General features: G+C 47.0%; 1 protein-coding gene and 1 long non-coding RNA gene across 3 annotated transcripts; one reads left to right on the top strand and one right to left on the bottom strand.

Moving 5' to 3' along the window:
• The first annotated feature begins 1,271 nt into the window (after positions 1-1,271).
• On the top strand, positions 1,272-20,083 carry SLC22A7 (solute carrier family 22 member 7). Of its 2 annotated transcripts, none has more exons than XM_041128542.1 (10): positions 1,272-3,014; positions 4,947-5,050; positions 9,045-9,199; positions 10,599-10,767; positions 13,817-13,934; positions 16,558-16,667; positions 16,754-16,968; positions 17,467-17,575; positions 19,140-19,224; positions 19,412-20,083. In XM_041128542.1, the coding sequence occupies exons 1-9, from the start codon at positions 2,610-2,612 to the stop codon at positions 19,195-19,197; spliced, it is 1,443 nt and encodes a 480-aa protein (XP_040984476.1). In that variant the 5' UTR covers positions 1,272-2,609; the 3' UTR covers positions 19,198-19,224; positions 19,412-20,083. The 2 variants fall into 2 exon arrangements, with proteins under 2 accessions (XP_040984476.1, XP_029892041.1); XM_030036181.2 differs by having other exon boundaries at positions 19,018-19,224.
• Positions 20,084-22,336: 2,253 nt separating this feature from the next.
• LOC115350450 lies at positions 22,337-24,135 on the bottom strand. Its single transcript, XR_003926443.1, has 2 exons — positions 23,985-24,135; positions 22,337-23,240 (listed from the first exon to the last, which is right to left on the bottom strand). It is a non-coding gene; the product is annotated as an uncharacterized LOC115350450 (long non-coding RNA).
• Between the last annotated feature and the right edge of the window lie 17 nt (positions 24,136-24,152).

Raw genomic sequence — 24,152 nt, 5'->3', positions numbered from 1 at the left:
ATCAATGAGAGTTTCTGTTCCTTGCTCTCAGAAGATCAGTGGTGAAGAAAAACAATTTGTCCTTTAGTTCAACTTCAGCTTAAACTGTAACCCTGGAGGCACAGCGTCGTCAGATGTCCCTGCTTCACTCCTGTATGCTTCCTCCATGCTCATCCCAGGATGACCACCAAAATGGTTCGTAGCAAAGACTGGGGCAGCGCATTAGTTAAACATGGGCGACCAGGAATGCTGCTGAAAAGAGCAAAGAGCTCCTAAGGTCACAGCATGGCATCCTTCGCCTCGTAAGCCTGAGCGCATGGTGTTATCCTGCTCAGTATGCTTCGCGCCTTTGCAGTATTTAGTACCTGGGCGATACTCAGTTTGGGCATTCAGCCACAGCAGGAGGCCCTACAAAAAGCTTTTTCGGACCTCCTTGTCTCTACCTGCTGCATTACAGCCCTTTCTCGCTCGCTTTCTGCTGCAGGGACCAGGGCAGGCAGTCACCAGCCGAGGCAGCGCAGACAGGCAGCTCTCGGCAGCGCCTGGCAGCAGACAGCTTTTTTTAATAAAGCAGAACTTTATCTGTACCCAGCCTCTTGATGTGCCTGCATCCCAACACCAAAAGTCACCGCTTTCTAGGTGGATGGCTAAACTAGAGCTGCTTTAAGGCAGAGCATGTCGCAGGTTGACAACTCGGAGAAAGGTTCGGGACGACACGTCAGCATCCACAAACTCTCAAGACTGCAGGGCTGGTGGAGGAGGGAGGACACAGACCGTGAGGAGAGAGGTACAGAGTGTGAAGGTACAGCAGGAGATAACCTAGAGCAAGCTGTCAGTAACTGTGCTACTTCACGTGCACCCTGCAAAGGGGCTGTAGCCTTTGGACGGGCAACGGGGTGCTGCCCCTGCTTGCCGCATGATGCACTGCTCCCTGAATCTTTTGGGACACGACCGTCTCGGATGTGTTATCCCCAGGGGCTGCTCCATGGGTCCAGCCTGTCCGGAGCACTCGCTGCAAGGGAAGCATGCCCATGGTTTGTATGCAGACATGGCGAGGGTGTTAAGGGACTTGCGGGAAAGGGTAGAGCCAGAGTCAGCATAGAGCCCCTTCTCCCACTGCTTCCAGTTTAACTGCCCTAATCTCATCCCTTTTCCTAAGCTTGCTCAGTTGAGTGGCCGGGAATTGTGTCTATCTTGTCTTGAAGTGCCAGTCATCCTCCAGCCAGGTCTCTGCCAGCCGTGGAGAAGGTTGTACACCTCCTGGCAATTTTGGCAGGCCTGGGGTACGTGGAGCTGCCACTTCTGGATTTCTTTTTTTTTTTGTTCCTAGCTCATTGACTAGGGACTCTTCTTTGAACCATGTTGGTCGTGTGAACCAAGCTGTGCCAGCTCTGATGCCACATCTCCCCAGTTGCTGCATTTTCCAGCCATTATTTCTGTAACTCTTCCAAAAAATTCAGCAATTTTTCTGCTCCCTGCCACCCTGGGGCGAAAGCTTTTGCCCAGCAGCTGTGTGATATACAGCTGTGTGTTACACACCTTTGATGACCAGCCACCTTTCAGCCTCTCAGATGCACCGTCCATTCTTGTTCTGCAGTGGCTCCGGCTGAACGAAGAGCTCATTTTCTTGGTTAAGAGCATAAGAAGAGTGGAAATTCACATTAAAGACCCACCTCTTCCAGGAAACCGCCCCCTGAAGCAGGCAGTGGAAGAACCACGATGCAAGCCCCGTGCAGTGGCGGCAGCAGTACCGGTGGCCCTGTCAGGGGCTGCACACTCACCCCTTCGGCTGTTGCATCGGTCCCCAGAGCAAACCGGCACGTGGCTGGGACCTTGCAGGAGTAAGTCATGGCCCCTAACGTGGCGGGAGCAGCCTCTCTGCGTGCCGGCACTGCAGCTCTCATCGCTGCCTTGCACGTGGCCTGGGAAAGCACTCTCCCAAGGTGGAGAAAGGGACTTTGTGGGGAAACGCTTTCACTTTTTCCATCCTTTGGAGGACACTGGTGAGCAGGTCGCCCTCACCCACAGCTCACCTTTTCTCCCCGGGGTGCTCCCCTCCCTGTTTGCATCCATCCAGAGACTCGATCTCTTCTGGGCACCCTCTCGCTCTCTCCATACTCCCTCCTCCCAGGTCATGACTTGACACAAACCATACTAAAAAAACCCGCTTAGCTGATGCTTTGGTGCCTCTGGGCATCCCTACACAGTGGGTCAACCCTGCTCTCCCTATGGTCCAGCTGGGCTGGCTGGTGATCAGCTCACACTAGACAGAGTTTGTTGCAGCGCCCGAGATGCTGCGTGGTACCCCCAGCCTAGAAACGACAGTGTTTTCACAGCACTTTTCCCACAGCCTCCTTTCCTAATGCGGATCACCCTCTCAAATACCACAACAGGAGAAAAGAGAAGGCGCTTTGTGCTGGGTCCACTTGAAATGGATGTCGTGTGCACCCAGGATAATTTCTTTGGCTCTACCCCAAATGGAGAGTTTCATCGTGACTTTTGACAACCTTTCAGCAAGGGCTCAAAGTCCAGTGAAGTGGCTGTATGAAAAGCCATGGGAAGTTGAGCTCCAACGACAGAGACCGCTTTTCAAGCTCATGTTGCTGCTCCTTAGTACACAGATCCTCTGAATGAGCAAACTCCACAAAAAAAAAAATATGAAATTTGAGGATCTCTTGCTGGAAATCGATGGCTTTGGCAAATTCCAGATTTTGATTCTGTTTATCCTCTGCCTTCCAAGAATGAACCTTCCCATGCATTTCCTGCTGCACAATTTTCTTGCTGCTACCCCCTCTCATCACTGTGCAATTCCACACCAAGAGGCATTTGTGAACCTCACCATGGAGGAAGTTCTGCTCATCAGCATCCCCCGGGAGCCCGATGGCACTTTCAAGTCCTGCGAGATGTTCTCGCAGCCTCAGTTTCACCTGCTGCTCAATTCCTCTCTGCAACCAGAAAACAACTCCATCATCCAGGAGTGCCAGCACGGATGGGTCTATGACCACTCGCAGTTCACCTCCACCATCTCCACGCAGGTAACGCCTGGCCTGTGGCCTAGCCGAAATGAAATTAGCTCAGTGTTTTGAGGAGCAGATGGAGAGGTGTTTGCCCGCTGCACAGAATCAGAGGGGAATCTTTGCATTGTAACCAGTGGAAATGACTTGTTTAGAGAAGATTTCCTGGGATGGGGAAGCTCTCTGAAGCTTAGAGTTAGAAGCCAACTTTTTTTTTATTATTACTACTATTATTATTATTGTTATTGTTATTATTACCATCATCATCTTGCTTAGATTGATAGTTAGAAGCCAACATTTCTCATTATAAGCATCTTAATTTCTCCAGGTGACTGAGAGATTGGCAGGGGGCTGGGGGGGTGCAGGGGAAAGACACACATAGAGGATTTTCTCTGCTTGGGCCACATGGCATTTGCACAGGACTGCACCCTATCAGGTTTTCATATGAGCCCATGACTTGCTTTCCTGATTTTCCAAACACTTTGTAACTTCTATTCCCTTGCCCACTCCTTCTCACTGATCTCTGGCTTCCTCCTCTTCTCCCCAAGATCATGCCGCCTCTCTTCTCTACCACCAGTGTCTCTTGCTGTCAAGCCAAATGTTCTCTCCAAAGGTCTCCCGCTGAGATACCACATGCTGGCCAGCCAGAACCTTGAGCCTGCCCAAGGTCCCTGCCCATCAAACATTAACCACCCACCTTCTGAAACACTTTGCTAGGACCAGCAGTGATACCTCTGGGTGTTAATGCTTTACCTTCCTTGAAAAGCAGCCCAAATCACAGGAGGTCTTAGGGAACGGGACAATTTGGTCAGATGAAAGGGGCATGGTTGGGTTGGAAATGATAGTGCTGACTGTCTCAGTGAGAGCAGGACTAAGTCTTAACCTAGAGGTGGTGCCTCCTCCCCACCACCCAACCACCCCTGCTTTTGGCAGGCACGGAGGTGAGGGCCAGATGTGCCCAGGCTTGGACCTTATTTTTGCACTGTTTTGGGGAGAAAGGTGTAAAGCACCCTTGGGGGAAAAAGCAGGGTGAGGTACCCTGCAGCGCGGATGCTGAGCATGGAGCCTCGTGATGCTGCACCCACGGGTGCAGTGGCCTCGGGACACGGTGAAGGGGCCAGGGCTTTCTCTGGGCTCTTTTGCTCTTGCAGCAAGAAAGGTTGCTGAAGGTCTGGCTGGCCTTGTCAGAGAGGCCGCGAGGCTGGGTTGATGATTAAATTAAGCTTTGCCAAGTTTGCACATATAGAAAATTAACTCTGCAGCTCGGCCGCAGCATTCTGTAATGATTAGCGACATTTGCACCTCCAAGAAACTAAAATGACGCTCATTAACTTAATTAGGAACAATGTCTAGACCAACTTCTCTGTAAGAAATCAGTAAGTTAGCGTCAAGAGCAAGTATTTGGTCTGACTCCCCCTCTGCCCTCCTTCCTCCCTGCATCGACAACTTCAAAGGAAACTGGTCAGGGCAAGAGTAACTGGATATCAACACGACGTTCCCTAATGAAGGCTGAGGCACGTCTTACAGCTCGCTGCAGTGTGGCACCCTGCAAATGCCCATCTCAGCAGGGCAGTCCCAGGAGCATGGCAGAGGGAGCTGGGAGAGACGTATACGCGGGCAGGTTGAAAGCAGCTACCGCAGGGGTCAGGAGAAGAAAAGGGGGGAACTCTCCATGATAAGCGGTACCCAGGAAAACTTTCTGATGCCCAACAAGTGTCCACAGAGAGGCTGTCACAGTGGGGATAGATAACTGGGAGGCCTCGTGAGTTTTGTGAGATGCAACTTTATATTTTTCAGGACTCTGGCACTGTCCTATGTGCAGTTTAGTGCAGGGTTCTAGCCCTCAATCAGATTCGGCCGATATAAATTGCAAGACACGATAGCTGACCGCCGGAGGGAAGGGGTGTGAAAAGGCAACTGGGCACTAAGCGTCATTTTGGCCTTGTGTTTCAGTGGGACCTCGTATGCGAGCAGCGCGGACTGAACCAGGCGACTGCAACCTTCTTCTTCATCGGCGTTACGATGGGGGCCGTGGTATTCGGATACCTTTCAGACAGGTTTGACCCTTTTCAAGCTGTTCCTCCAGGGCTTCAGGTTCACCATGAGAACTTCGCAAACCTGTGACCTGCAAAAGGCAATCAGAGGGGCAGAGAAAGGAGAAAACACAATCGTAAAGGGAGAATCCAGCCTCTCACATGAAAATTGGGTTAAAGTCATACTGGGAAGCAATGCAGGGGCTAAATGCTCCATGGATCGGCCAGTTAGCAGCCCACCAAAGCAGCAGCTCTGGCCTTGGTTAGAAGTAAGATGCACCGCAGCAATGACCACAATGCTGTGGTCAGTATTGCTGCAGGAACAGTAAAAACTGAAAAAAATCCACTGTCCGTGAAAACCAATTTCAGAAAAGACAACTGCCTCAAAAAGGAGAAAGGTGGCTAAAACAAAACCAAAACAAGAGTTAACTCCTTGCAAGTTACATGGAAATTGGCTAAGGATACCCAGGTGAGGGGCTCAGAGCAAATGCATGCTATAGCTGAAAAAAAAAGAGTTTCCGGAAAGCAAAACCTGACTGTCATTACTAGAGAAGCAGAGTAAAGGAGGTTATTAGAAGCAGGGAGGCATTCCCCAAGTAAGAGCTGAGGCAACGAGGAAAACAGGAGCAAATCTGCTCTCGTTAGAATGTGATGATGTAAACCTGAAAAAAAATCTGAGTAATAATCTAGAAAGGGCATCAATTAAGAAACTAAATAGTTTTGCAAGCAGCAGAGAATACGTGGTGCAGGCACGCAATCAGGATGTTCTCTTCACTGTACGCTATTCATTATTTAATATCTGAGTTTCCTGCACAGGAAACTGCTGCCTGATTTCCTTCCTCCGGGAGCAAAAAACCTTTAGGGTACAACAGGCTACAAAATCACTGCACGGCAGAGGGGAACCAGCTTCACAGTATGAAACACCCAGAGACTTTGCGCTGCTGATGGGAATTTTTGCATCTATATCTTTGCATGTGAGTGTATCAGTATACTTTTACAAGGACCCAAGACATCTGGCTGATCTTCAAACTGTGTGTCTTGGCTTTGTATCTAAAATGCTTTTATAGCACAGTTGGAGGGAAAGAAATTTAGAATCATGAAAAGGAGCGGGACAAAATAAGGCAGAAGAGAAGGTCTCTGCTAGAGCAAAATGAAAAATAATTTGGTTTTCAAATGGATTGTGAGGGGGAAGAGCCAGCAGAAGATAGAGGCGTAAAAGGAGCATCTGGAAATAAAAAGGCTGTAGTGTGAGACAGAAATGAGTTTGTGTTCACAGCGGGAGAATGTGTAGGGGCAGGTGTTGGAGATGGAGCTTTGAAATAAGCTGATAGAAGGCGGCATAGAGAAATACACCAGGTGAATGCCAGTAAAATGCCAGGAGCAGGGAGTGGTCATCCCAGGGCCCCATAGGAAATCTGGGATGAAAAAGCTGGAACACTGTTGGCGTTGTGTGACCTCCACAGCAGAGGGCTGGGAAAGTATCATGTATCAAATCAGTTTTAAATTGGTTTCCAAAAAAGATCTCGGGAACTTCCAGGCAGCCTGACATCTATCTGTATGAGGCAAACTAGTACAAACTATTCTGAAAGATTGAACCAGCGGCTACATGGGTAGATATGACACACTAGTGAAGAATCAGCAGGGTTTTTGCAAAAGATCCTTGCCTTACGAACATACTGAATTTCTTTGAATGCGCTAACAGGCATGTGAACAGAGGAGATACCATCTACGCAGATTTCAAGAAGTTTCCTTACCAAAGGCTCCTAAAGAAACTGAGCTGCCCTAGGATAAGAAGGAAGGTCTCTGTGTAACTAAATAATTGATTAAAAGCCAGGAAGGAGACAGGCGATGTAAGTGTTCAGTCGAGACAGTGGAGGGAGACCTGTGCTTCGATTTGTGTGCTTTTCAGCACATTTATAAATTACTGGAAAAGGAGCGAGTGGGGAGGTGCTGCTGAGTGGCCGGGTTGGTAGAGATGAGACCTGAGTGTGGAGAACTGCAGAAGGCACTTAAAGAGCTCTGTGACTGGATGGGAGCATCAGATGGTCGCAGTAAATTTGGGAGATCTGTTAAACCTCAGGTGTCATGCCCCGCATCTCTCCTAAGACCCCTTAAAAGCTGACGGCCCATTAGCAGCCTTCCTTTTCTCTAACAGAGAAGAGGTCCCACTTCTTTGTGCTAACAGGAATGCAGAGATTTCACCTCTAGTAGTCCAGGGTGAAAACCATCTGGTCCTGGCATTTTGCTACAGTTCAGGTTCAGTTTGTTCTAAGCCTCTACAGACGTTTGGATTTGAGAACAACTCTACTGACAAATTGTACCCTGTTAAACCCTCCAACGACCTTCACAGTGAATATATATATGCAAATATATATATATATGTTGTTTCTGTTTGCTCTTTTCCAAACACTCCCTTTGTACCTTGTCCTTGTACTGAATTGGCTGTATGATGCTTTGGTAGACTTCCAGATTGGGATATTTATGAAAAGGGATTTTTTATTAATTTTTAGGCTTGTGCAGTTTCCTCCTTTTATTATATTTTCTACATTTAATCTTTCAGAGGTTGTGCTTTCCTACCTCTCCCTTTGAAGACAATTTGAACAGCATTATTTCCAGCAGCCTCCCTGTAGCCTGCAGTTCACTCCTGCCAGCTCGCCTCTGGTTTCCCTAGCAGGTGGCATGCATTTGCTGAGAGAGCCTAGTAATGGGTCCATAAATAGCTGCCTTACGCCCTGCAGGGAATCTTATGGTTTTATATCCTTCTTAGTGTATTTTCAAGAAAAATCTTCACTTAAAAAATGAATCTTCTTTCTTAGACAGTTACCCTATTGGAAACAGAATCCAGCTCTGGTGTGTTTCTGGGTGTTTGCTGCTCTGACCCAGGGGCATTATGATGACTTTTGCAAAGTGTCTCTGCTTAAATTTCAAAGCAGATCCAGCAAACTGCCCGGGCCCAAGCCACAAGTTGTTTTTTCTCCAGTAGATTCATTAACTAGCTGCTGCATGAAGTCATTTATGATCATTTTTAGGAATGTTACTGCAGCATTATGTCCCAGCACATCACTTTTTGCCCTGGAGCAATCATTCTTGCCACCGTCCTTCTCCGGTGACCACTAAGAGAGCCCTAATGCCAGAATCAGACCAGGATTTCAGTCCCCATAGACTGAACATTACCTGTTGGCAGGGTTAATTCACTACTCCAGTTTGAACCTAAGCTTTCGTCACATGCAGTGCTGATGTTCATCGGAAGACTGATGACTTGTGCTCCATTTTGATTTTTAGATTTTCATAGGTTGTGTAGAAATACATATATGCCTATTTCTTTCTCTCTCTCTGTGTACATACATGTGCATCTGACGTTCTGTATTTCTCCATGCTCTCCGCACAGGACTCTGCACCAAGGGTAAGATGGTCCTACAGCTTCCAAACCCCTTGGTGAACAACTCCTAGCAGATTCCTCATAGACCCCTTAGGACATCAGGGCTATTTGCACATGTGGGCTGACAATTGGATTCTTTTTATTTTCCTTTGGGATCTTTGTTTTCTTTCCAAGGATCGGGGTGAAAGCGTCATGGTTCTCTCTCCTCCTCGAGAGCGGCGGCAGTGGCTGGTCCTGAGTGAGCCACGGGAGGAGGACATGCTGAGCCAGGCATGGGGACAGCCATCGGAGGGAGCAGGGTGTGCCGGCACCGTGGGGTTTCAAGCTGACATCACTGCTTTTGATGATGGCATCGAACAGGGGAGCGCGATACATAGTTTTGATCAGTGCTGCTCTTTCCATTGGAGAGCCTCGTGCCCGATGCTCGCGGGGCAGGCTGGCCCTCTGAATGGGACCGCACCACTGTGGCACCGGCTATACGCAGAGCTGTTTCCTCCTCTCTGGGGTGTTGCATCTTGGGCTTTTTGCAGGGCAGGCAATATTTTCATTTTTCTTCTCGAGTCTCTGCTTTGCCCCGTTTCAAACCCTGCTCCCGGGACAGGTTTCCAGCCGCTGTAACCCAGCCTGTGCTCGTGACAGGTTCGGACGGAAAGCCATGCTCCTGCTGTCGCTTGTGTGCGCTGTCATATTTGGGATGCTGAGTGCCGCCTCCGTCTCCTACAGCATGCTGGCCGTCACGCGGACCCTCACCGGGGTGGCCCTGAGCGGCGTCTCCCTTATTGTATTGCCTTTGGGTAAGTATGTGGGGGTTTGTGGGTGCCCGGTTGTACACGGGGACTTCTGACAGGCAGCGGGTAGGTAGGGACTTGTCTACCAGACAGGGCAGAGCTAGTAGGAACAGGAGTTTGGGAATTGCTATGTGTGCAATTTCACTACAGGCAGCCAAAAGAACATCCCGCTTGGGAGGATCCAACAATTACAATTTTCTGTTAGTCTAATTAATACTTTAACAGTCTACTCAAAATATAACAACCACTTATTAGTACTTCTGTTGCAACATTAACACTTGCAATCCATGCTACCCAATTCCTCTTAAGGATCTTCAGTAGTACAATAAAAACCATAAAGTATCTGCCCCTTTCCTCTGATACTGAGTTCTCACCCTTCAAACACGCTGCTAAGACAATTCATCACCGTTGCCATGTCCTCAGCAGGAGGAGGACAGTGTGTCATTCACGGGATGTTTCTACCTCCCCGGTCCTGAATTTGCTCAGTTTTCATACGTTCCCAGTCTGTATTTTTAGAAAGAGTGGGGGGAAAGAACCGCACAAAAAACCAATCATACAGAGCTAGGCAAAACCGAAGCTGAAGAATTTAGGTAATTATATAATAAAAACAAGCTCCAAACTTAAGGGTACCCAACAGAGCACTGGATGATTTTGCAGATACAGTGGGGATATACTAGGCGAGACTCATTGTACTGAAGGGCAAGTTACAGGTGCAGCAAAAATTTCCAGGATTTTTGCCAATATATCCAAAATCAAGCTAAAATGGCTTCAATACTGGAAAAGTCCACACGAGACCTGACAAATCCCAAGGCCTGCTATGGTTTTTTATTGTTATAAAGATCAATGAGCTTGGGAGGAACATTTCTGATTGTCAGAGGTTGTAGCAAGATGTCCAGATCTTTGCATGAAAATTGGCTTTTGGTTCACACACACAAACAAGGAGACCACCATCTGTTCTGGTTTTACCTACTCCAGATAGATTCCACATGAATGACAATCCTAATATATTTCTTTAATCTGGAATGATAAGTGGGCAGAGAAATGGGAAACTGTGCAGGCAAGATGATTAGGGAAAAAAAAATTATCTATTTGATGAAGAAGACCATTTGAACGCTATTGAATGGGATGAAAAAAAAGTATAACCTAAGGTGTTTTTAGCACTGTTTCTTACTATATGTCCAGTGTTTCTTCTTTTAAGGCTTTATTTTAGTTGCTTACAGCTTTGCAAGAGGTTAACCGTTGTGGATGAACATTTTAAATATGCCAAATGTCAGCCAAACAGTGGAACTTTCCTGGAGGAGAAGACCAGGGACGTTACCTCGCTTTGCCCTTGTTAAAAAGCCCTGCAGACCCCCTCCCGGAGAAGTCCTGTGCGTCCCACCTGAACGTTGCCTCCTTCTTACAGGGATGGAGTGGGTGGACGTAGAGCACCGCACCTTCTCCGGGATCCTGACTAGCATGTTCTGGAGCGTCGGGAACATGCTGCTGGCCGCCGTAGCGTACTTGGTGCGGGAATGGCGCTGGTTATTAGTGGCCGTAACAGGACCGTGTCTTCTGAGCATCGTCTGCCTGTGGTGAGTGCAGCGACCTACAGCCGGACGGCTGGTGGGGATGGGAGCGGGCTGTGATTTGCCTCCTCTGCCCTGTGAGCGGGGCAAAAGTTGCAACGCTGATCCTAGGATTGGCTCCAGCAACCCAAAGAGGAGCGGGACTCGTCTGTGTCTTGCACTCGGATTGCCCAGGGGTGGCAGCTCCAACGAGCCAAGCACCATGGCTTTGGGGACAAGGAGGAGGCAGGATTGGGGCCGAGGCCAGGCATTTGGGGGACAGGTTGCAGCGCAAAGGAGCAGAATTTGGTGCTGCAAGCACTGTCAGACGTGGCTCGGAGCAAGAAAAGAGATCCGAATAAAGGGAGGCAGGACCGGGCCAGATCCCTGCCTTTAATCCCTGGTAGGCTCAAGGTAAATAATTTATCCATCCTCTGTCCCCACCTCATTGGGGAGGGAGGATACCTTTGGTACCAATTTTTCCATACGAGGCAATGACATCTGCAGGCTAGGTCAGGTGCATTTATCTCTGCACTTCCCATGGCCTTTCTCAGCTGTGTAACCATCCTGATGGGTCACAGACATCCACTTTCTGTGGGCTATTTCCCTCCTGTAGCATTATCTAAGAAATACCTGACATGTCCTTAGCCTTAAAATGGGAGATGGTTCATTTAATCGAAGAAACTAATTTTCTTTTTTCTTTTTTTCATGTAGTAACACAGACTAGAATACAGGGTCGATTCACTGATACTGTGACTGTAATGTGAAGTGTATTGGATCAACTTATTCAATGATCCAAAACAGTCCTTTGAATAAACAGCTCCATTTCATGGCTGGACAAAAGTCCCGTGTTGAAATAAGCAAGCAGGTATTCCCACAACTGTCCCACTGAAAACATTCAGAAATGGGGGCCTGGGTCTCCTCCACCTTAAGGTAGTTGTTTAGTTCCTCTTGGACATCGGTGTGGTGTTGGACCACACTGCAGAAATCACAGACGTGTCTCTAAGGGTGATGGGGAGCTGTAGCTAGAAACCATGCAGAATAAGCTCTGATTGTTAGACACGTGGGCCCCAAAATTATATGCAGAATCGCTGAGCAGAAAGAGTGATAACCAAATGCTGAAGTGCCTTTCAGAGGCCATCAAAGAGGCTTCTAGAGACTATGGTTTGCTTGCTTACTATGTCTGTCCATCAGCATGAAGCAGTAGATTAAATAGCTGCACAGATCTAGCACAAAAATCTCAAATAATACTTACGAAAAATGGGATATAAACGGATGCTGTTGTTAATCAATGGCTCAAAAAATATGTATTGTTTTGGTGGTGATGAGGGGTTTCTGGCAAAGAGTAACATCTGATATTTCGCTGATCAAGTCCAACATAACTAAAATATGTGTTCTGCTGACTTTTTTAGTTTGAGTTGTTTTGCTCTTTTTTTAGGACAACCAGCCATAAAAAATTGAGTCCTGGGAAGTGCTGAAATTCACAGATACATTTGGACCCACCTTTTTCATGATAGCTGATTTTTTTTCTCTTATGTTAATGCCTTTCATGGAGATTGGTTCCCCAACAAATTATACTGTAGTCTGATCAAACTTGAAGCACCCAAGAGGTCAGTGATTGTTGGATAATTAAAAGTCCCTGAAGCATGGAATCAAAATCTAATTTAGCATGCTCTGTAGATATCGTTGACACAATGTCAGAACTCAGTTGAGACATTAGACAACCAAAAGACATGATACTATACTCTGGAGATGGTGGCAATGAGTGCAAAATGCCATCTTTCATTCTTTTTATTTCCCAAGGTGCATTGGGTTATAAGCTTATGGGAAGGAGTTGAAAATTTTCCAGAAGACCAGTTCTGCAAATGTTTTTGCTCTACACATCCTTTTCAGCTACTGCTTGAATAGTGACAGCAGTTGTTCATTAGTTTTATTGTAACCTGATTTAGGGCACATTAATCACCAACAGCTCACAGTGATCTGGTCTTGGACCACTCCAGTGGGAGACTCCAATGAGAGATTTTGACAACTGTGTGACCTCACTAGACCTCATACCCACATATTTCTTCAAGGCTGTAAGTCCTCCCACTGACTGCACAGGATGCTCAGCTGAAAGTCTCCATGAGAACGGCAGATTCTGTTTTCTACTTCTCTCGGGGGACAGATTTGGGTAGCGGGAGGTAGGTGTTGGCTGCTCTAGCAGGAGGTAGCCACTCTGGGGTACTTCCAATGTCTTCTGGACCCTGACTGCTATGCGAACCCAAAAACCACCACGTACCCTGTAGGCCAGATGGGCTGCACTGTGGCCTGGGAAGCTCCGTGTCAAACAGGGCCATGTGGCCATCAGTCGCAACCAGATGCAAGATTAGAAATAAGTCCAAGGAGAGGGAGTTGCAGATGCTAGTTTATGACAAGTGCTGGATCTTTTGCTGGAACAGACAGAAAAATAAGAGCCACAGGACTCCCACCCTACACGGGTCTGCTAAGCAGACCTCTCAGAGTTGCTAATTAGCTCTACAGCAGTACAGCACCCCTTGTCGCTCAATGACTAGCATGGATACTTCACTGGGGGCCGCAGCCGCAATGATTTAGACCCCAGTTGAGTGTCTTGTGCAGAAGGCTTTGATTATTGTGAAAAACAAACAAGTTTAGCAATTAATTAAGTATAGAGCTCACTAAATCCTTTCCACACAGTCATTTTTTATATCCTACAATTTCAAAGTTTAAAGAGTCCCAAAAAGCATGAATCTGTAAATATAAACTCTCTGGGGCCAACTTGAACTGATAGGAGTTTGAAACTTCAACCAGCTCAGAAAATTCAAGCTTTGATCAAAGATCACATGATAAAAATTTTGGCTAGACATACTTCAATTAGCAGACTACTCCTTTCAGGGTAGAACACCATGTACGTGTAACAAGGGTGTCCCATTACTCTTATTCTCATGCACCACAGTTGCTATTTTTAGCTGAGGTTGAAGTCTCATAGAGAAGACCCCCTCTTTTTGGCCAGGGCCATGTATGTGGGGTGGAAAACATGAAGTGCCAACAGGAACACTGTCTTCTCTCCTTGCTCCAGGTGGGTCCCAGAGTCTGCCCGGTGGCTCATAGCCAACGGCAAAGTGAAACGAGCTCACAGGCATCTGCTTAGATGTGCAAGAATGAACGGAAGGAAAGACTTTGCTGTCTCACCAGAGGTGAGAAACTGAAGATCTAGACATGTGTTCTTCCTCTCCCGTTTTCTCTCTCTCTATGTTTTACTGCTGTTTGATACCTGAAGCAATGTTCAGCCTGCAGTGTGATCTGTGGTCCGCAGGGTGCCATGCTCCATTTTACTCTAGAAAGCAGCTACACCCTCGACTAAAGATAAAGCAGCAGCTCAGCTCCCATAGGGCCAGAAATCCTGTTCGTTAGGTGGAGTGTCTTTCCATTCATTATTGCCATGACAAGAAGCCTCAATGCACTGGACTAAATAGGCTTGCACCCTCATTCTTAGGGTTAGGAAATGTAGCTGGGGCTTCCCCACTATCACAGCCTTGCACCAAGTTACACCATACTGTGACCACTGAACTACGATGGAGAAAGGCTTGCAGCTGTGACTCCTTGCTGGATTCATGAGGTTTATAAGGACATACTTGTTTTTTCTTGTCCTTATCCAAACATGGACTTAGCTGATTCAAGTTTGAGTTTGAAAGATATAATCTCTGGCTAATTGCACAGCACGTTACTGACGTACGCTCAGGTTTAATAGCATTGTCTTAGAGAACTGATTAAGGAATTTCTCAGTGTGAAATTCTTTTTTCAGTATGAAAAGCTCTGTCACTCATCCAAAAACTGCAAAGAATAGCGTGCAATTAGAAACAAAATCTTAGCTCTTCCCTAGTGAAACATGCTGTTACTTAGAGCTATCCTCTCCCCTTTCCTAACGTTTTCTTTCATTTTGTACAATTCTTTTAACCAGAGAGGTCTTTGGGCTGGGATTTCTCTTTTATTAGATATTTCCACAAGTCCCCAGCCCTCATAACTGTTCAGCACTGTCTTAATTGTAGGTGATGCAGTAGGCCTGCAGATTCCCTCACCCTCCTCATTCCCCAGCCATCACTGACTGATGTGCATTTTAAGTTTCCTGGGGTTCTCACTGTTCTGGCTCTCCCAGTTGTCCTTCCACATCCCAAGAAATCTGGCTAACAATACATACTAGAAGATGTTTTCCATGTTAATGTCTTTTGTTACCCATTTTAATAGCAAATCATGCAAATTAAAGAGAGGACGGACTGCCATCAGGGTAACTTGAATCTCATATTGAAATTCCTAGCATTGCAGAAGTAGTCTGTTATCAGTGCTATGATTCATCTTATGCATTTGGATGAAAAGACTTATTATTTGTCTGTGAAAAAAGGTAAAAAAAAAAAAAAAGGTAAAAGTTTAAAAAAATATATAACTTACTTGCCATACTGCAGCACTAACAAAAGTTACCAGATCCAGAGATGAGTATACAGAAATAAAAGGAAAAAAGTGGGTTCAACAAACCACTAGATAATGTGGGAAAAGATCATCAAGATGCTAAACAGACAGACACCATGTCTGGTTTCAGAAAGTCCCTGAATGGCTGGAGGTGGTGCCGTTTCTAGGGGAGTATCTCTACATGCTTGCCCAGCTCTTCTGCAGGCTCCACTGCAGGATGCTGTTGGAGACAAGGCACTGGAGAGGATGATCCTCTGGTCCAAGATGCTGCCGGCCCTCTTCATCCATCTAAGTTGTAGGTTCCCTATGCAGCTCGGTGGCTGGGATTAAGTGTTTATGCAAAAGCTTTGGCCAAGGCTTTGCTTTCTCTGAAGAGGATATTGATTTGAGAACACATGTAACTAGTTACACAGACTCTCTCCTCAAGGTTTCCTGTGATTCATAACCTAACCAGCCGTAACTGTCCTACCCTGCATTTGCTGATGATTTTTGGACATGATGAAGCAAGGCCATCCTGAGAGGAATTCATCTCTCCCAACATTAGGTGTCCGCATCATCACTGTCTGCAGTCTCCTTTACAGTTTGCAATCTAATGAATAGCCAATGGAGGCTAGCACGTGGTCCTTTTGACCAAATGCTGTTGTTTGCTCTAGAATAAAATTACTCCATCCCTTCCACTGGAGATCTCCATTAACTACACAGTGAGCCTATGGCAACTAGCTTAGGTATAGCTGCCTGCATTGCAGACCTGTAGTTGTGTGGATCTCTTGCATCTCAGCCAGTGAGTAGAACTTACCAACTCTCCCGGTACTTACCCCTAATTCAGTTGCTAAAAGATTTTGTGAATAAGCCCTCCCTTCTTCCTTATGTGCAGGGCTCACTTCTCAGTGCCTGACTTTGTATTTATATAAACAGAGTATAAATAATCACGCTTTCTATAAATGCACTCATGAGAATAAAGCACGCAGCTCACTGTTAGCTCCTGCCTGAGACCTGACACAACGGCAGGCAACCACATGGGGAAGAGGCTGGAAGTGGCCAACGCTGACTTTGCTAACACCATGATGATCTGCCATTTTTCTGCAACCCTTTTGGCCACATTGGGTATGTACGTAAAAGGGGAGAAGGGGCCATGGGAGAAAAAAAAGGTCTAAAATGGTAGGCAGTCTATAAAGTTGTAGGAAGACATGCCTCTGATAATGTATGGCCAGAGAATTGTGCTGCAATGGGAACGTATGGAAAATGCAAGATGGAGATGGAGCTGGGAAGGACACAGACCCCAGCCTGTCTAGGGTTTCATGTCTGGATCCTAAATGTACAGCAGCTGAGCTATTTCCTTCTTTCCACCTCTCCCAGGACCTCAGAAGGATGACAACAGACAAAAAGCCAGGAGAGAATTACTCTTACATCACCTTGTTCAGGACACCAGTCCTGCGGAAGATCTCTCTGTGTTCTGGGACTCTGTGGTAAGCAGTGTCACTTTTCACAGGGGATTTGTCCTGCACTTCCCAGCTGGATTTCCCTAAGCCCCATCTCCACACACTCCTTGCAGGTTTGGTGTTGCCTTCTCTTATTACGGCATGAGCATGAACCTAACTGGCTTTGGGCTCAACATGTATCTCTCCCAGTTTGTCTTTGGCTTCATTGAGATTCCAGCCAAGATGATCATGTACGTGCTGGTGAATCGAGTTGGACGACGGCAGAGTCAGGCGTGGGCACTCATCCTGACCGGACTATGCATAGGAGCCAACATCGTTATTCCCAAGCGTAAGATTCTCTTCTGCTATACACAGTACTTGCTAGAGGGGAGGTTTCCATTCTGTGCAGTGCTAGAGAAGGAGAAGCGTAGATCTTGCCCACAGGCAAATCTGTATGGAGATGTCCTCCTCCTAGAAAAGCAACTATGGGACAAGGTTGCCAATGTGGGCTAGCGCTAATATCTGGTAGCAACGTGGTCTCCAGTCACCGTGAAGTGGCTAGTGAGAGTCCAGTGATGGCGAGGTGAAGTGCCTATCTTTATTATAGGCATTGTCCAGCTGGAAATGTTGGAACCTATCCTTTCATCAGTTCAGCTCCCACTTGGGCTAACAGTTACCGACCTTACTGGTCCAGACTTTGGAGGCAGCAGCTCCAGGGCTATGAAGCTCCCTGTTTTGTCTGTAGGAGCATTGAACCCTCTTCCTTCTTGTACCTGAGGCCACAAGAAGCTTCTTCCTAGAGGCTGCTCTTTGACCATTGTCATAAATGTCTTTTCTTTCCTCCTAGCCTTCACCCCCCTGCGCTCTGCAGTAGCCATTATGGGCAAAGGTTTCTCAGAAGCTGCGTTCACTACCGCCTTCTTGTACACCTGTGAGCTCTACCCCACCGTACTGAGGTAAGAGATGCCGCTCACCCCAGTGCACGACCAGAGCCTCGGTGGGACGTCACCCTCGGGTCTTCCACATCAGCGCAGCAGGACGTGCTGTTGGCTAGCCCACAGGACTGATGCCTTGCCTCGAGAAGGTTCTAGGGATTACACATACTCACAGGAGAGGGGCAGAAAGCTACCCTTTTTTTTACCTGGGTTATGTGTGGTTAGGTTATGGTGACAGGAAGATGTATAGAAAGGTGAGGAGTACTCCGTGTGGGAAGATTTTTGAACTCCATGAGGCAACTGTGCTTAGTAAATTCTTAGTTCCCTATGATAATCTGCCAATAACTGTTAAAAGACCCCCAAAACAATAATTTGAAATACCAAGTTTTATAAGGGACACCTACTACCACATGTTTGACAGTCTTCTGGACTTCAGATGATATTAAAGCCGCAATTAACTAGCCTTTCAGGAGGAAAAAGAGAGCTTATTTGAAATATCCAGGTAATGGTGACATAAAACCAGATTTAGCATCAGCATAGTTTGGGATATAGCTAATACTGGTGGAGGGAATCGCCTCACTGGTTTCTTTGTGAAAGTCTGAAAAAACCCTCATGGATTACAGCAGGCCTCGTGGCTTACTTCACCTCTGTCCGTCCCTACCCAGAGTACCATTCTCTGCCATGTAGTCCTTTAACTTTCACTGGCCTGTTGCCTGTGGAGAATGACGCGTATTTAAACTGAAGTGGGCACACTGATCTGCTACTTTTCTTCTCAGATTGGTTTTTATTTTTACATGCTCAAAGACATTGACAGATAAAGACAAAAACATTGGTTCCTTCTGCAGTACTTACTCTGCACGTGCATAAGTAGGTCCTGGGATCCTTGTTGTCAGCGTGAAATGCCACCCATTCCTCGAAAATTAGCAAGCGGAATAGGTCCTAGGTCTTATTTTTGGCCTCCTCTCCAAGCTCTCCTGGGCTTATAGCCACAGCAGGACCAAAGGTATCACCGGTATCTCTAGTGCCTGCCACCTGCCTAGAAGTACCTGGGAGAAGGAGGGACTTAGGTTTGCTCTCAGCGGATCGAAGGACTTACGAGAGGGATGGGTAGAAAATGCACTCAGCGGTTTAGACATTTAAAGCAGAAACAACTTTAGAGAAGGTATTTTTAGCGTGGAACTGCAGCTTCTTTCTCATAATAGACATAAATCTATTTCTCACAGCAGCTACGGTTGCTCTCTGGGAAATATTACCATTGTAGGAAGATACAAAGAAATTTAGAAAAAACAACCTGGAAAAAGCCTGGCAGAGGAAAAACCTGGGGGGGGGAAAGGCTTCAGCACTTGTAGAAAAATAGAGGGAAGGGGCAGAGGGTCTGCACTTTTTCCCAAGGTCTGATATGAAACAAGTACCCATCTCTTTCTCGCGGTGCTCTGCACCACCACGGTGCCCTACGTTTCCAGGCAGAACGGGATGGGGTACAGCTCCTTCATGGCGCGCCTCGGCGGGGCTTTGGCCCCACTTGTGTTTCTGCTGGATGAGGTGTGGAGGTCTCTGCCCGAGGTGACGTACTGCGGCGTAGCAGTGTGCTGCGGCTTGGTGGCCTTCCTGCTCCCAGAGACGCTCCACGTGCGTTTGCCTGAGGGCATCGAGGACATCGAGAAGACACAGTGAGTCAGCTCCATCCTGCCCTCCACATGGAGTTTGCTGAGAGACGCGGGGGGACGTCCCTCTCCGCCGCCCGTAATTCCCCATCTGTGGGTGGCAGCGGATGAAGGGACAGCCCGGTGGGGATCGGGGCCGTCGGGCTTCTTGCTCTTCTGTCCATCAGCCCAAACGTGCCTTCTTTTCTTCCAGAGTGAAAGGGCCGCCACAAATCGGTGGTCCCAAGGGCATGCCGCTACAGCCTCTGCTGAAGTGAGGGTCCCCGTGGGACAGCCACTGCGTAGGACTGCAAAACTGAGCCGTGCTCTGACCCGTCAATAAAAGAGCCTTTACGGTCCACCTAGTCTCTCTCTGCAGGGAAGTGGGGCTGAGGACATTGGAGGAAGGAGGCGGATCACGAAACCGGCTGGAGGGAGCTGCCCCACTCTGTAGTGTGGCCAGGAGCAAGGATGCAGAGGTCTAAGAGGATGTGGAAATAAAAGCACCCCGTGCTAAGCTCTTTCCAGCCTTTGGCCTTGTTGGACTAGCAGCACCTTTCAGATCACTGCACAGCCTTCCAGAAACTACAATCCATCGGTTTACACACCAGAAGGAACGCAATGCAGCAATAAAAAATACTGGGTGTGAATCGTGCAAAACCAAATAATCTCAAATAAATCTAACTGGACGGTGGATAAACCATAAACTGTAGCTACAAATGCTTCTTGAATTTGGAAATGGTCTTGACGTTTTTCACACTGAGGCTCAAAGCCAGCAAAAAGCACACGCAGGAATCTCACTGAGATGCTGACAAATCACTGACAAATGCTTGCATTTGTCCCCACGTACACAAAGAAGAATAAAAGCTTTTGCAAATTATTTAAATCTAGTGTGTATGCGATAAGTATCCTTTAAGCTAAAAAAAAAAAAAAAAAAAGAACCCACCTCACTACAGGAACCTTTGCATGGAATATTGAATAATTCATTATTGGACTTCAGTCTGCTTACTGGTCTAACGCATTGATCTTCAATTTACAGAATGCCTTTGCCTCTTGCACTTACTCCTGCAAACAACAAAGATAAGCTGCCAAATTATCTATAAATTTGGAACCCTGACAAACAGCACTTTCCTGAATTGGGAAGAGGGAATGGCCTCAGCATCTGAGTCCCAGGCGCACCGTGGTTTCCTGGGCTGTGAGGTGTTTTAAGCTAAGGATAACGCAAACTTGAGGATGCATCTGAAAGTGGGTGGAGAGGCCCATCCGATCCCAGGTCAGCGAGCGCCTCCTAGTAGAAATAATCTGCCTGGCAAAATTTTATACATCACCTTTTTGCTTTAAGGCAGCAAAAGGAAAGCAAACTCCTCAGAATCACCCTAAGGCTGATACAATTTTGCATATTCTTTCTGTCTTAAAGATTGGGTCAAATAACCTGCCAAATTCCTGGGAAAAGAGCACCTCGCTGTGCACTGCCTTGGGTTCATCAGCGGCAGACCAGAGTTAAAAATCATGCTAACGTTAATAATAGAGCATAATAAACCTTTGAAAGTGCCACGTGTAGAGCACTTGTTTGGGCATCTTTTTGGGGCATTCCCCTACCTACAGCAAATACGTAGTATACGTACATTAGACACCCTAATGTGCTTGTGCCACGAGGCAGCACGCAAACTGTGGCCAAAGAGTAGAAATTAGCAGAAATTTCTGGGTTTGGACAAGCCTGGTATCTCTAACTAGTTCACATTTAGTAACTGCAGGAGCTTTCACATATTCACTGTATGCCTGCGAGTATAATAAATTGTATGTGTAATGCTGTCATCAGTTTCTGACCTGGGAGCAGTATAGCTGCACCTTATTTTGGCCATCCTGCTACCTGCCATTGGAGAGCTGGGAAAGACGGTTTTCTTTTGCCAGCAGAGGAGCCTGAGCAGGCTAATGCTGCAGCACTTTCTTCTGAGCCATCCAGGGCAGGGGGCAAAACAAGCTGTGAAATTCACTTTGTCACAACCTGGCAAGTGCCAGTCCAGGAAAACTTTGAATAAAGAAGGTAAAACTTCACTCCAGAGCAGGAGATAGGTGAGATTTAATGTCCTGATTTCTTCTCCATCTCTTTAGTCTTGTCAGAAGGACAGCAGATGGGGTCCCAAATGAATGGGGCTGAAGGTTGACAGTTCCCATTCCCACTCTGCCCACGCAGGAGCGTACCCACAGGCTTCTCCTCACAGACCAAGGTGTGCATTAAAAAATTACCGTGGCTCACGTCTACATGCCAGGGTTGAGAAAATATTGCTTTAAAACCCTTTTCTTTTTCTTGGTACGGTGTGTATTATATATGTGTAAATATACACACAGCTAATTAAAATTACAGCGCTGGCACCGTGGCCAGCTGGGACAGACCTCTCTCCATGGCACCTTTCTTCATCAGCTCCCCCCCATCCCGCCCCAGGCTGGTCACCAGTCCCCGAGGCACACCCACCATCGCTGCTGTTTCAGGATGTGATTTTTCTAGTCTTATGACGACTGAGGGCACCTGTCTGGACACAACTTGGGAATTTGGCTGTGTTTTATGAAGTTGCCATTTCTCTGTCTGCTTTGATGTACTGTCAGTGAACCAAGACCAAGTCATGAGAAGAAGGATCCTGTTTGCCCAGAAACAATCCCTTTAAGCTCTGATTGTTCCTGGTTCATATTCAGGAAAAAACTTTTAGCTTCAAAAAGACTAAATTCAGTATCCCAAGTTCCATCCCAGTAACAAATAGGAATACACAATAGCGTCCCATTTTAACAACCTCCACTTTGGCACTCGGTCAAAGTTGATAAAAAATAATCTGACGGTTCTTTTTCATTTGAACATTGTTATCATCCATTTGGCCTATAGTTAAGTGTTCTGTATTTTCCTTAAGACTACTAATAAAATCAGTGCTTTATTATACCAGCTTAGAAACACTAATTGTTGTCCCTGTCCATAACCCTTTCAAGGTGAAAAGAATTTCATTAAAAATGTTTCAGAAAAGCATTTCATTAAAAACATTTTGAACAATTTAGCAGGAGAAAATGAGATAGCAGCCATTTTTTAAATTAAATTTTTCTGTCCATGAATCTGATGCCATGAAAAGCCAAAATCAGGACTCCATAGTCGGAAGACTATTAAGCAGGTATCCTTTATTGCAGTGCTGGGCACACAGGGGATCTCTCCTCCTATTGTGGGCGCGTGATCAGGTTAATTCCATAGTTTATCTACAGGTTCTATATACATATTCATTAGATTGCCAAGAAAAGTTTTACCTATTCATTAGTTTTCTGGGAACTCATTATCATATGCAAATGTCCCTCATGCAGGCATATTTGAGGTCTCTGGTGGTCTTCAGGAGTCCTCCGGTGGTCTTCCGTAGTCTTCCTCACTTGTCCGCTGTTTGACCCTTCTCGGATGATTCTGCGCAGTGTTATCTTCTACATGTTTTGATACATCTTATCCTAAAGAATGCTCGTTAGTGCCTCTATTATCTATGTCTACATTAATGACGCAGTTCTCCAGACACTGCAAGGCCATCTGAAAGCAGTTTTTTTCTTTGGTATCTTATACAGTGTGCAGCATACAGAACTCTTATCTACTACCGGTCAGCAAATAATTGGGTAAAGAAATAGCAAGACCATTGTGTTCAGAAAAACATAACATAACATAACACCTTGTGCTGTCAAAGAAGAAAAGGCAATAATATCAGTGTGCAGGTCATGACCAATCTAGCACACATCTGAGCTTCCTTCAGCAAGATGTTCTTGATTTGTTGGAAATACATCATTATTTATAGCAACAAACGTGAGTATGCAATGCTGATGTCATTCCTCATACAGTGTCTGTAGGAAAACCAGGACATTAAACAACTGAAGAACTCACAGTTTTCATTACTGATAGGTTTGTTAAGACAAACCTGATTTGGGAAGGGAAATCTGATTTCCAGGTTCTGAATCTGTGAGATGAGATGTCTTTGGTCTGCTGCAGACTTGTTTACGAGGAGGACAAAAGTGATGGTTACAAACAAAGAGACCTTTTCACAAACAGAAAAACCAAACTAGTTAACAATGCACGAGAAGATAAGAACACAGCTTTAGGAAAAACTAAAAGATAGCATGAAAAATGTGAAGGGTTTAATAGGTTGAGAGGAGGAGGAGAAGGTCTGTTGGCTCTCCAGTCCCAGCGTCGTGTGGCTTGGAGCACTGCATCACCCCCAGACATGGACAACCGAGGTCCGAGGGGGCACAGCAGAGGAAGCAACCCTTCCTCACTCGCTGCTCTCCTTCAGCAGGAGTTTATCACGCTGGTTTATTAACGTACTTTTTGAACTGGACACAGTACCTAGATGCAGTCTGACGAGCGCTGAGCTGGAGGGAACAGCCTCTTCCCTCCACCTCCCGGCTGCGGCCCTGTTTGGAGGGCCCTCAGGGCTGTGTCTGCCAGGCCCCCAGGCCTAGCAGAGCCCCTCCAGCTCCAGCCTCTCTCATCACCGACATTCCCCTTCACTCTGATTTTCAGGGGATTCCTGTTGCCTCCAGCCTGCCTGGGTCCGGCTGGATGCCTACCTGCCCTCCGCAAGCTGGCCGACCTCCCCAGCTCTCAGAGCTCCCTACCCACGGCCCGTGCGGCTGTGCAAAGCGACGTGCCATCTCTCTCCAGAACCAGGCCAGACCAGGCCTGGGCCTGTATCCTCTCCACTACCGACACCGGGATCCCACTTGTGGGGCCCCCACAGGCCAACCGAGGCCTGTCAGTGCCCGTGACCCCTTAGCACTACCTGCGGCGGGGCTGCAACCCCCGAGCCATGCCTGTCACGGGCGCTGACACCCAAGAGATGTTGCTGGGCGAGAGCTGAGGCCCCACACCGGGAAGGGAAATTCGGTACCGGTGGCGGTGAGGCCGCCGCGGCCCCCCGGGGCGGCCTCCGTGACGTCACTTCCTTGCC

This window comes from Aquila chrysaetos, chromosome 13 (assembly GCF_900496995.4).
Source record: "Aquila chrysaetos chrysaetos chromosome 13, bAquChr1.4, whole genome shotgun sequence".
Lineage (NCBI taxonomy): Eukaryota > Metazoa > Chordata > Aves > Accipitriformes > Accipitridae > Aquila > Aquila chrysaetos.
The sequence above is the reverse complement of the archived record's forward strand: the minus strand, read 5'-3'. Positions and strand labels throughout refer to the sequence as shown.

Bases quoted from the DNA above. Each gene is read 5' to 3' on its own strand.
- SLC22A7 (XM_030036181.2), top strand. From the start codon at position 2,610: ATGAGCAAACTCCACAAAAAAAAAAATATGAAATTTGAGGATCTCTTG. The intron at 13,935-16,557 runs GTGAGAAACTGA...CACCTCTCCCAG, and splicing joins ACTTTGCTGTCTCACCAGAG to GACCTCAGAAGGATGACAAC. The intron at 17,576-19,017 runs GTAAGAGATGCC...CTACGTTTCCAG, and splicing joins CTCTACCCCACCGTACTGAG to GCAGAACGGGATGGGGTACA.